The sequence below is a fragment of the Pseudopodoces humilis genome, chromosome 4 (assembly GCF_049639895.1).
Source record: "Pseudopodoces humilis isolate 2021_Gansu_Grassland_sample_001 chromosome 4, ASM4963989v1, whole genome shotgun sequence".
Lineage (NCBI taxonomy): Eukaryota > Metazoa > Chordata > Aves > Passeriformes > Paridae > Pseudopodoces > Pseudopodoces humilis.
Window position 1 is genome coordinate 14,756,917 of NC_142203.1, and position 13,019 is coordinate 14,769,935.

Here is a 13,019-nt window from a genome sequence, read left to right on the forward strand (position 1 = left end):
GGGAGCAAGTGTCTCCCACTGTATGGGAAAATCAGGTTCATGACCACCTGACAAAACTGAATGTACACAACTCTATGGGATCTAAAGTGGTGCATCCCAGAGTCCTGAGGGAATTGGCTGATGTTCTTGACAAGACAGTCTCCCTTGTTATTTGAAAAGTCTTGACAATCAGGTGAAATCCCTCATGACTGGAAAAGCGGTGTTACTATACCCAGCTTTAAAAAGGGAAGGGTAGAGAGGAAGACCCTGGGATCTCCCAGCCAGTCAGCCTCACCTTTCTGTCTGGGAAGATCATGGAACAAATCCTCCCAGGAGGTCTCCTAAGGCACATGGAGGACAGGGAGGAGATTGCTGAGAGGCAGCACAGCTTCACCAAGAGCAAGTCCTGCCTGACCAACCTAGTGGGCTTCTATGATGGGGGATTACATCAGTGTACAATGGAAGGGCTACAGGTGTCATTTATCTGAAATTCTGTAAGGCCTTGACAATCCCCCACAACATCCTTCTTTCTAAACTGGAAAGAAGTATTTAATGTTGGATTTGGATGGACTGTTGTTTGATGGATAGCACAGTGGTTGGATGGTGACCACCAGAGGGCTGTAGTCAGTGGTTCAGAGTCCTGGTGGACACCAGTGACAAGTGGTGTCACTCAGGTATCTGTGCTGGAACCAGTGTTATTTACTGCCTTCATTAACAGTGTAGGTGAAGGGATTAGGTGCACCCTTAGCAAATTTACAGATGACACCAAGCTGAGGAGTGCAGTTGACACTCCTGAAGGATGGGATGCCATCCAGAGGCACCAGGAGAGGCTCAACAAGTGGCCCCTGGGAATCTCATGAGGTTTTACAAGACCAAATGCCAAGTGCTGCACCTGGGTCAGAGCATCCCAGTACAGGCTGGGGATGAACAGATCGAGAGCTGCCCTGCCCCCAAGGACACGGGGGTGCTGGTGAGGGGCTGGACATGAACCAGCCATGGGATCTCCCATCCCAGAAAGCCAAACGTGTCCTGGGCTGCATCCAAAGCCCCGTGGGCAGCAGGGGAGGGAGGGGGGTCAGACCTTCTGTGCCTTTCTGGTGAGTGTGCTCGTGCAGAGCTGCCTCCAGCCCTGGGGTCCTCAGCACAGGAAGGACATGGAGCTGTTGTGGCAAGACCAGAGGAGGCCACTCAGTTCATCAGAGGGATGGAGAACCTCTGCTCTGAGGAAATGCTGAGAGAATTGGGATTGTTCAGCCAGGAGAATAGGTGGCTTTGGGCTGATCCCATTGCAGCTTTGCAGCACCTAAAGGAAACCTGTCCAAAAGTTGGAGAGGGATTTTTGGCAAAGGCATGTAGTGACAAGACATGAAGGAATGGCTTAAAGCTGAAAGACAGCAGGTTTAGATTAGATATCAGGAAGAAATTCCTTACTGTGAGAGTAGTGAGGCTCTGGGAAGAGAAGGCTGTGGATTCCATATCCCTGGAGGTGTTCAAGGCCAGGTTCAATGGAGCTCTGAGCCACTGATCAGGTGAAAGTTTTCCCTGTTCACTGCAGGGGCTTTGAAACTGGGTAGTCAGTCTTTAAGATTTTTTTCAAGCCAAACAATTTGTAGAATCACAGATTTTATGATTCATTTAATAATTGGTCATTCTTTAAAGTAAATATGACTGTGGTTAGCAATTTTTTCAGGAAACAGTCAAACATTTCCTGGGCTGAGCTTCTTTGGTTTTCCACTATTAAAAGACCTTTTTCTCATTGCATTGTTAAGAATGTTTTTTTTAGCCGTATTTATTTAGCATTTTTTTTTAGCAGTGGAGTCAAAGATTATGGTCAGCCAGGCATCTAATATATTTCTTACTTTGTTCTAAGGCTCTTGTGAGCCTTCATCTTTTGAAGCTTTTTCATCTGTAATTAAGGTTTTATCCTGATGCATATGTATACAACATCCAGACATGAGGACACTTGCTCTGTTAGGGCATAAATTTGTTTTACCAGATCATACTTAGGAAAAGAGAAATTTAATCAAATTGTATTCAATATTCTTGGAGTACTAAATAAAAAAATTGTTCTTATCAAAAATAGCATGTGTTAAAGTAAATTTTATCATCCCCACTCATTATTGAGATGTTTATGTTTTTAGCACAAGACTCTTACAGTTGTTGACACTTTCTTCTTTTAGATGCATACCTCACTCATTGTTATTGCAGCTGATGATATTTCTCTCCGCCACTTCCTTAAGTGTCTGTAAATCCAGCATCAAGGCGCAGGCTACAAGACATATTCTTTCAAGTTTACCATCATATTGGAATAGTACTTGGCCTCATCTGCTTTGAATATTTATGATTTTATGGCTAAAATTCTTTTGAGGATGAGTTACTATAATCTTACCATTTATAATTAAAGGGCCTGCATTCTATTGTTATATTGAATGCATGTCTGTTTTAACAACATAGATTTACGTGGTGTTGCCATGCATTTATTATATTGTAGTTGGCAAGTGTTTCAATTAGATTGTGTGGTAACAAATTTTCACATTTATTCAACCTAAGAATTCACTATAATTTAGCTGTTAAATGGAAAAGAAATTGCTACTGCCCAGTGTATATTTAAGCTAAAATATAGTGGGCAATCTCTTATCCATTTGTAATATTTATAACCAACCTTTGGACATTTTTCATTTTTGAGGATGGCAAATTACTTAAGTATTGGTATTACTAGTGGCTTTAAAATAAGAGGGCACAGAAGACAGGAAGGCAGTAACTGGAAACTGATGTTTCTCTCATCCCTACAAAGGTTTCTTAGACGTTGTTCTTGTCACTAGTGCTTTTATTACTGCTTATTTCCATTTCCTAGTTCTCAGTGTGAAGGGATAAACAAAAGGAAACTTCCCCTTGGAATTTTCACAGGTGAAGTGATCATGTCTAGTGCAATTTTGAGCAGTTACATGTTGCATTGACTTAGCAGGTTCTCCAGTGAACTCAGAAAATATCTGACTCGTTCCATAAATAAGCTCTACCAATAAAAGCTAAATATTTTCAAATGGGGTCTAGTATTTCACAAATGAAAATCCTCATTTTATTCAATAGGAGGCCTTTTCTTAGGAGTCAGTATACAAGATTCACTTATTAAATTAATATGTACTTTTGAAAGATAATATAGCTCAGAAAGTTAGGTTCTTAAGGAAAGTTTATTATATTACCATATATAATGTCAAGGTTATGGCATGAGACAAAAAGAACAGGACTTTGAAGAATGAAACAGTAACTGCAAACCTCATGGAAGGTAAAAATAATGTTGCTTCCCAAGGAAATAAGGTCATGTAGCATTAGTAGATAGATTTGTCTATCTATCCGCCTTGCATGTGTATTTTATGGTACTTGCTCTGCCTTTGTTTTAAATGGATTATTCATCTTTTAAGTATGTATTCTGGGACTAGAATACCATGAATTGATATTAATTTGGAAACAGATTTCCAAAATCTTTGCTTTGCTTTGATTTTATTTAGTTTTCTATGTATGTGTAATGCTTTTCTTTACAATAAAGTGAGGGACTCTGTGCTGCAGTCATGGTCTTAACATCAACCCTTCTAGAGTTCACATATCTGCTAACATTTCTGTAGTATTTACTCACACAGAGAAGTGTTGTGGTTTTTGTTCAGGAAAAGAAAGAGTGGGACCCTGTTTACTAGTGACAATATATATAATTCTTCTTCTAGGTTTGATGGATTACTAATTCAGAGAGATAATTATTTTAAATGTAATTGTTTCATCACTCATAACTGCTTTTTGTAAGATGACTTCTTTTTAATACGTTTTGTTTTTACCCATTTAAAATGTGTTTACAGCAGGTGATTTTGAACAATTATGTCTGTCATAATGCTACCTAAAATTCTTTTGGTTTTTTTTAAGGAGCTACAAAAACCTGAACCTATTGGACGGACCTTCATATCTCCAGCTGTGGCAGGACAAGATTTTGCCAGATCTGAAGGTTTATTGACTTTTGAACATGGACAGAGAAATGCATTCCTGGATGTGACCCTGACTCCAAAGACAGGATCTTTAAACCCATTTCCTAAACGTTTCCAGGTTGTACTTTCTAATCCCACAGGCGGTGCCAGGGTAGATGATGTGTATGGTATTTCTAACATCACCATTGTCTCAGAGTTGGACTCCTTGCCAGTTTGGGGACTGATTGATCAATTGCATCAGCCTCTTGATGACACCATTTTACACAAAATCCTTCAGAATCTGAATGTCAAAGTGGCTACAGAAACTACAGAAGAACAGCTTACTGCTGTGGTGCATATAATAGATAAGGTAAACACTTCCTGTTCTTTCTTAAATGACTAATAACATTAATTAGAGTATAATAATGCAACAACACACACACACACATATATATATAGATATATATATTTAAAATAAGGCAGATCACATCCACAGCAGTGACTCGGAAGCACAGACTGCAAAAGTAAAAGTGGAAATTGTCAAGTCCCACAGTCAAGGAAGAGTTTGCCGCTAAGTAGGACAGTGGCAAGAAATCAGAAATCAAATAGGTTGAAATGAGCAACCAGTATATTTTTCATACATACCTGTAGCTCAAGATTTTCTACTGTTCAGTTTTCCCTTTGGTGCTGTTGTTTGATGCTGTGTAGAGCTTATTATGTTTTCTTGACTTTTTTTTTAAATTATGTTTTTCTTGACTCTCAGGTCACACCTTTGGTTTTTTTAGGCCTGGCACAACCCCTGCTCTTATCTTTACAGCAGACTGCAGTAAACACACAAATCTTACCAGCTGGAGTCTGCTGTAGTCTTAACCAAGCATCAGTCTTTTTTCCTCCAGTAGCTTAGGGAACTGGGCTGTCAGGGTAGCTGAGTGCTTAAGCATTGCACTACGCTATATGTAAATTATGAACTAGTTTTATGGTATTCTGTCTCTTCTGGACTCTTGGAATAATGTACAGAAGCTGGAAAGTTTCTAAATACCTAGATATAAATATAACAGTATCCATTAATTTTTGATTGTTGCCACACAGAAAACAGAGAAAATAATTTTAAAAATTCTCAGGACTCAGCAACCTTTGGTTAGTGGAAGAATGAAAAGTGCCACATCCTTTCTTTAATAATCAAATGACCTAAAGCATATCTTTATGTAGTTTTGACAGACTGTGTTTTATGCCTTAGAAGCAGTGATCAGGAGCTGGGAAAAATATTCTGAACTTTCAGACTGAATATTGGAATCACAGTAAAAGTATCATTAGACCATTGAAAATAAGGAAGTGTTACATGCAGATTCCTTTGTGTAAAACGTTGCTTGGTTTCTTCTCCTCTCATTAGGTTACAGGTGTAGGTGAAAAACTGTTACTCACTGATAAAAGCAGAAGTCTTTTCTATGAGATACTCTGTGCTCTGGCTAGCCCAAAACGTGAGGACACACAAGGATACAGCCTGCTTGCTGAGGTGACTGAGAAGTTTGCTTTTTCTCTGTTGACTGGGATAAAGTGTGGATCACCAGGAGAAAGGTTAGTAAGCTTGAATTCATAATATATTTTGCAAATACATGACAACTTACCAATACAGAAAATGTAAAATGTATTTTCAGAAAAGGGACTTGTCTTCTATCTAGTATGTTACCTATATGTGAATGTGTTGTCATGGTGTCATGGTCTTACAAAGCACTGTGTCATAGTGCCAATATATTGTCCTTTGTAAGATTGGGTGTCATACATAACTTATTTTTGTAGGGGGTATATGTGGGAACATGAGTCAGGAGATCTGGTATGTATTGACCCACCTTTAGCTCAAATATTGGCTGGAAAAATATTCATTGTTCTTGCTGAGAAAATAATATGTAATTGTGTGATGCAGAGCTGTGTTCTAAGCCTTAGATGAAGATTAGAACCCAAAATTTCTACTGGTATTTTGGAATTTGTATGTTCTTGGTTTTGCTCACTTGAACATTGTTCTAAAATTTTTAAAGCTACTCATAGTTTCAAATTGCTAGTTTAGTCTCCAAGGGCATAATACCCTCATCAGGCTAATGGGCAGGGGAAATAGGTGACTGAAGAAAGAGATTATTCTTTTTTATGAGACAGATGGTTTTAAACTGTTTCTCCCACTGAGGATCTATTAAGCAGCTGGTGGTGGAATGCATGTTCAGTGTTTAGAACTTAAAAGTTTAAATTCTTTATTCCAAGTGTTTTTTGCATCATCTGTTGGGGAAAAAAAAACAACAAAAAAACCAAACCAAAGCAACATCATCCATTGAATGCCTCGCCTGTTTTTTAGACTCAGTTCTACATCAAGTTGTAAAGATGAGTGTTTTGACAACTTAGTTTACTATGGATAGGATTTAGTTGCAGATCATAAGGAGCTAATCCCAGCGAGGAAATGGAGAAGCTGAAATATGTAAAAATTCAGACCTTTTTTTTTTGCACAGAAGCTGAAACAGTGTGCCAGTTGAATATCACAAGCCTAAAAATGATGAATTAATAAAGTAGAACAAATCAAAAATACCTTTTAGACTCATTATGCGGTGAATAGTGAAGCTTGGTCCCACTTACCAGCCCTATTGCTTTTCCATTTCCACAGAGGCAAAAATATCCTTGACAGCTGCCCATATATTGCAATAATGGCTCACAGCTGGTTTCCTCAGCAAATAAATGGACATAAATTTAATGGAAAAGATGGGGATTCCATTCAAGTACCTGAACATCTACTAGAGGTGTCTGTAGTATTATCATCTTCCCACGAGGAGAACTGTGAATCCGTGCAGTTCACAGAATACAGCAGCCAGCAGTGGTTCCTTACTAGAGATAAAGAGGTTGCCCTGAAGAACAAGGTTTGAATATAATGCATTTTTCTTTTCCAAGAATTTGTTTTAACCTAGATATTACTTAAAACATAATAAATGTATTTAATATAATATGAACATGTTTATGGTCCTCTCCAATTAAAACAAGCACTGTGTTGAATCTTTATATTAAATATATCTTTACATTATACATGGTTTTTCAGGTTTTTTCAATGAGCTTGAAGGGTCAGAGTTCACAACCTCTGAAAGATAACAATGAAGTCATTTATCGTATTTATGCTGAAGGAAGTCGGATTGTTCCACGGAAGTCTCTATGTCTTCTTTGGAATCAAGCTGCTGAAAGGTTATTTTATTATTGTGTTTAGTTTTCCATTTTCTACCAGGAATCCGTATATTTGTGTAAAATGAGATAGCTCCAATAAAATAATTTGTAAGTATAAAATAGATCCATTTCATGTTTTTTTTCCTTAATTTTTCTGGCCATTTTAACGGTACATAAAACTTTCCTTATAATAAAATGAGTAGTTATTCTAGCTCAGATATTTCTCAGACTTCTCCCCTTTTTTCATCAAAATATCATTTAGATTGTATAATGATGCATTAAGTTACAGTGACAGTCAATAAATCCCAGAATTGCATCAATGAATATGTTAATGATTTGGAGATAATTATGTTCTGTTTCCTTTTGAAGTCTAGTTGGTTTAGATTCAATTTCATTAGAACAACTAGATGATATCAGCCTGCTGTTGGTACAAACTGTTTCACTTAAGGAGGAGATGCACTGCAATTTACCTGTATGCTCTCCTTTTATCTAGGCACAATTTCCAGTAGAAATGGCTAAGGATATCACCTGTGGTATGCCTTATCCTTTTTCCAAACCACTTCAGCAATACTGAAAAAAAAAACCCCAAAACAACAAAAACAAAAAAACAAACCAAAACAAAAAATAACAACCAAAAAAACAATAAAAAACCAGCAAAAAAAACCAAAACAAACCCCCCCCCCCAAAAAAAAAACCACCCTGAATATTAATTTCAAGCCAACAAAGAACAGTGTAAAATGTTCTCAATAACAGGCTAAGGTATTGAGGAAAGTTAAGTAACAAGTAAAAAAGTTAAGTAACAAACTGTTTGAAAAGCCAGACAGACTTAGAAATCTAGCAGAAATTTTAAAAACATGGCCACAAAAATTCTCTGATGAAAACAAGGTTAATTTTAATATATTTACAAAGATTAAAAAACAACCAAAAACCATAAAAGAGCAACAGTTTAATCTCATGTAAGTGTGGTATTCTGGACACTGCATATGAAAGATTGAAAGATGAAGAAAATGACTCTGCAACAGTTTAGGGAAGTTGATATTCCAGGGATACAACAAATTTTTTTAAGTCTGCTTACCATGTGAATGACACAAGTCCATTTCCAACTTTGTGAAATTGTTGTTTTGCAGCTGGCTGTCTGATAGTGGGTTCTGCAAAGTGGTTGATGACACATCAGATTATGTGGAATGCTCCTGTTCTCATATGTCTATTTATGCAGTTTATGCCCAAACAGATAATTTGTCTTCATACAACGAGGCTTTTTTTTCTTCTGGATTCATCTGCATTTCAGGTCAGTTCATTTATGACAGTTTTCTCACTAATAATAACTGGTGACCAGTAAAACTGATTGATTATTAACATTTTTGGTAGCTGATGGCAATCTTTTTATTTAGTGGAATATTGAATGAATGTTAACTAACTTCATGTTACTAAAGGTGCCATCCTGTCTGGTATTTGCACACTGACAAATTTTGCCACTGCAAAAAAAATATCAAGCATAGAAATACCACAGAATCAACTAGGTTGGAAAAGATTTTTGAGATCATTGAGTCCAACCTAAGACCTAACACCACCTTACCAACTAGACCATGGCACTGAGTGCCACATCCAGTCTTTTCTTAAACACATCCAAGGGTGGTGATTCCACTGCCTCCCCAGGCAGCCTGTCCCAGTCCCTACTGGCTCATATTTTGTCACACAGGGACAGTCTGCTCCTGTGTCTTCAAGATTTCTTTCTTGAAGTATGTCCACTTTCCTGGATCCCTTTGCTTTTGAGGGCTGTTTCCCAAGGTACACTCCAAAACAGCATGCTGAATCCCACCCTCTGGAAGACCAGTGTAGAAGTTTTATTCAAGTTTCAATATCCTTGTTTCATCAAATATTAAGAATTCTGTTATTTCATGGTCACTGTGCCCCAGAGGCCTCTGACCACCGTGTCTCCCACCAGCTCCTCTCTGTTTGCAAACAGCAGGTCTAGCACAGCCCCACCCCTGGCAGGCTCAGTCACCAGCTGTGACAAGAAGCTCTCCTCCATACACTCCAAGAACCTCCTAGACTGCCTCTTTTCCACTGTGTTGAGCTCCCAGCAGATGTCTGGCAGGTTAAATCTCCTACAAGAGCAAGAGCTGGTGATCTTGAAACATCCTCCAGCTGCTTATACAATAATCTCCTCATCCTGGTTGGGTGGTCTATCAGAGACTCCCACCAGGATGTCAGCCTTGTTGGCCTTTCCCTGATTCTTACCCATGGCACTTGATCTTGTTGTCATTAATCTCAAGTTCCATGGTGTCCAGAGCTTCCCTGACATATAGAGCCACCCCTCCAAGTCTTCTCCCTCTCCAGTCTCTTGTGAAGAGCTTGTAGATGTCCAGTGCAGTGCTCCAGTCCTGCGTGTCATCCCTCCACGTTTCTGTGATGGTGACAATGTCATCGCTTTCCTGCTGTGCCATGGCTTCCTGCTGCTCCTTGTCACCCACACTGTGTGCATCAGTGTACGTGCACTTCAGCTGGGCTGCTGATTTTACCCTTGACTTTGGCTTACCACCCTTGGGCTCATCTCTGGAGTGCCTAGTTTCATCCCCTTCCCCCTTCACACCTGGTTTAAAGCCTTCTCAACCAGCCCTGCCGACTCATGGGCTGGAATCCTTTTGCCCTTGTTAGACAGGTGGAGCCCATCTGACTCAAGCAGGCCCGGTGCTGTAAAAATTGCCCATGGTAGAAAAACCAAAATTCCTTTGATGGAACCAGCCCTTAAGCTACTCATTGGTAATGTGGGTTTTCCTATTCCTTTTATCATTCATCCCTGCTCCTGAAGGAACTAACAGAACCACACCTGTGCTCCTGCCCCACCAACCAACCAACCAACCAACCAACCAACCAATCCAGAGCCCTGATGTCCTTTTTAGTGACCCTGTACCCTTTGTGTGAACATCATCACTGCCAATCTGGACAAGCAGTAGTGGGTAATAATCAGGGGGCTGATATCCCATACCTGGGCCCCAGGAGGGCAGCAGACTTCCCTGTGGGATGGGTTTTGTTGACATACAGGGCCCTCAGTTCCCCTCAGAAGGGAGTGACCTACTACAGCTACCCTTCCTTTATTCTTAATTTCCTGAGGTTGTGATCCATCTGACAGACAAGTGCACCTGGGAGACTGTCCAGACAGATTTTTTTGTTTACTGTCATCTGCCTGAGCCTCTGGACCCAGGGCCTTGTGCTTATTCTGTAAGGGCACCCAGGAAGGTGATGGGGGTCCGGAGGGAATTTTGCTACCTCTCCAAGTAGGTACCCATCTCCATTCTCCCCATCTGCTAGGTGTCCTCCTGCTGCCTGATGGTAAAAGGAACAGGGCTCCTCTGACTCCTGCCGAGCTCCTCTCAGGGTTGCAAGGCTGTAGCTCCACCAGCCCATTTCTTTTTTGCTCTCCCTATGACTCCTTAGCCTTTCCACTTCTTGCTTAAGCCCTGCCACCAGACAGAGTAGATCATTCACCTGCTCACACCACACACAGGTGCCTTTTGCACTGTCCTCTGGTACTCCCCCAGGCTCAGACACTCCCTGCAGACAGGGGTCTGGAGAGCTGTGTCCTTCCTGGGGGCTCTGTTTGGCTTGGCACACTTTCGCTGGCAGCAGCAGCAATGGCTTTTGACCATTTGTAAACTGTTGCTGGATCTAGTCAAGTCAGTGGGGAAAAAAAACCCAAAAAACACAACCAAAACACTCATCTAATATACAACCCACCATCAGGAGACAGGAGAGCAGCTGCCTTCTGTCCCCTTCTGTCCAAACTGCTGTGCCATGCCCTTGTTTGCCTGGTCTGGGTCAACAATCTCCCTAGGGCCATTTAAATCTACTGCATGTGGCACACCCCTTGCTTGTCTGATTGGCTGTTTCTTGAGATGCTTGATTGAAAAGAGGTAATGTATCATTCATTTCAGGGAAGAAACTTAAAAATCCTAAAATCATCTGTGCTGCTAGAAGCAATACAGTCATCCTCTTTGTCAAATTTCTTTGATAAACTTAGCTGGAATTTACACTCAGAAGTAATAACTCAGGAGAGATGGATTCCATTACACTCTTCTGCCCAACTGCTGGCCAAGATCTTGGGAGAAAATCCTGAGAGTTTAACCTATAAGGAACATGACTCTCTTCAGTAGCAGCCTCAACAGCATAAGTCCGAAAATGCCAAACAGGAAACAGGGGATCTAAATTCTAAACTCAACTTGGCTTCTGAAAGAGCCCTTCATATTGCAGCTGGGTTCCTATTATATTGCAGCAACCACAATTTAAAGTAAATTTTTCTTAGAACCATAGAATTATTTAGGTTGGAAATGAACTGCATTTATAGGCACTAAGAGTAATGGGCTTATTAAGAAAACATGCTAAATGGAATTCTTGACTAACCCTCTTAAATGGGGGTCTGGGTGTGCTCTTTGTGAGGTTAATGACTTCTATATTAGATCATCACTATATGAGTAACAAAAATCATACAAGAAGCTTAATTATGTATTTGTCCCTTCTAAGCAAACTGCCCTAACAGGTTAAATCTAGGCTCCTTAGTTTTTTTAAAATGTCAGACAAGGAAAAGAAAGACAAAGAAACAGAAGAAACCACTCAGGTTTTTTACCTGTTACACACAAATTGATGGTTATATTTAAAAATAAAAAAAGAAGATTTTAGCACATAAAAATAAGTGTATTTTAAAGTACAGTTACTGGATTACAAAGGAAAAACAAGTAAGTTGGTGGAAAAAATACTGTAAAATTCAAAATGCTATAGAAACTGAAGAAAATAATGTGGAAAGCTAAGAAAACATTTTGCTGAATTGGAAGCAATACAGATGTAGATAATTGCTCAGAACTAGTCCTTTACTGTAGTCATATGTCATAAAACTGTGTTTTAAAAATGAAAGTTGAGGGGTTACTTTGAACTTGAGGCAAATGCTTTCCAATCCTTTCAGCTTTTTTGGCTGGTTGAAGATGCTTACTTGTGTGATGATACAGTTTACAGTTTATTGAATCTTTTAAATAACAAATAGTTTTATTTTTAAGAGTGATAAGGATATTGTTCATTTATCTTGACATTTCCATCTAGCTCTGAAGAATATTAAAAAAAAAGAAAAAAGAGAGATCATGTAGATAGTCATATAAATATCAATAAATAATATTGGAATACTTAGAAATAATACTTTTAGCAATTATTTATTTCACTCAAATCTTACAAATCCTGCTAATTGAACAAATAGTCAGTCTCAAGACCAACATAAAAGATCTGCCTTGATTACCTAAATTCCTGCCCTGACTAGGGTGTGAGAATGCACAATTAACTCTAATTAACTCTGAGATTTAGTTGTGTTTTCCTTGGTGCCGTAACTTTCCTAGAGTTCTTTTACCAGGAACTAAATGCTGGTAGGAAAGGGCCTTTTCCATTTGTGTTCTGTTCATGTTTACAATTAATAAGTGAAATAAAAAGTGGTGTTGTTTCTCCTGAGTACTGCTACAACAAATTTTTGTGCTCAACACAGATGAAATGGGAGATTGGCATTTAGAAGGTTATAACTATTTGCTAAAATAGTGCTACACAACAGGAGGCATTTTTTATGTAACTTAGAACTTTTTACGTAATTTAGAAAAATTTTTGGATGCACTGATGTGGACACTGAACAGTTACTCTTGCTTTGTATGTAACTATTATGATAATCACCCATATCATGCAGAAAGTGACACAAAAATGCTTTTCAAAAATTGCTTGTTTACATTATGAAATTATTTCAACTCCTATGGGAACATTAAATATATGTTAGTACTTGAAATAAACTTGTGACTGATCCCATTGTGAATCAAAATGAACATACGCTTTCTCTAAGGTTGGTTGGTTAGTTTTTTTTTAGGTAATCTGCACCTTCGA

The 13,019-nt window shown here is 38.9% G+C and overlaps 1 protein-coding gene across 1 annotated transcript in view; it reads left to right on the plus strand.

Annotated features, from left to right (window-relative positions):
* The window catches only part of ADGRV1 (adhesion G protein-coupled receptor V1), a 254,889-nt gene that overhangs the window by 103,563 nt on the left and 138,307 nt on the right, over positions 1 to 13,019 (plus strand). The window contains exons 78-82 of the mRNA XM_088054108.1: positions 3,889 to 4,296; positions 5,317 to 5,501; positions 6,571 to 6,820; positions 6,997 to 7,136; positions 8,243 to 8,403. Coding sequence (XP_087910234.1) covers positions 3,889 to 4,296; positions 5,317 to 5,501; positions 6,571 to 6,820; positions 6,997 to 7,136; positions 8,243 to 8,403 — 1,144 coding nt within the window. The remainder of the gene's footprint in view (positions 1 to 3,888; positions 4,297 to 5,316; positions 5,502 to 6,570; positions 6,821 to 6,996; positions 7,137 to 8,242; positions 8,404 to 13,019) is intronic.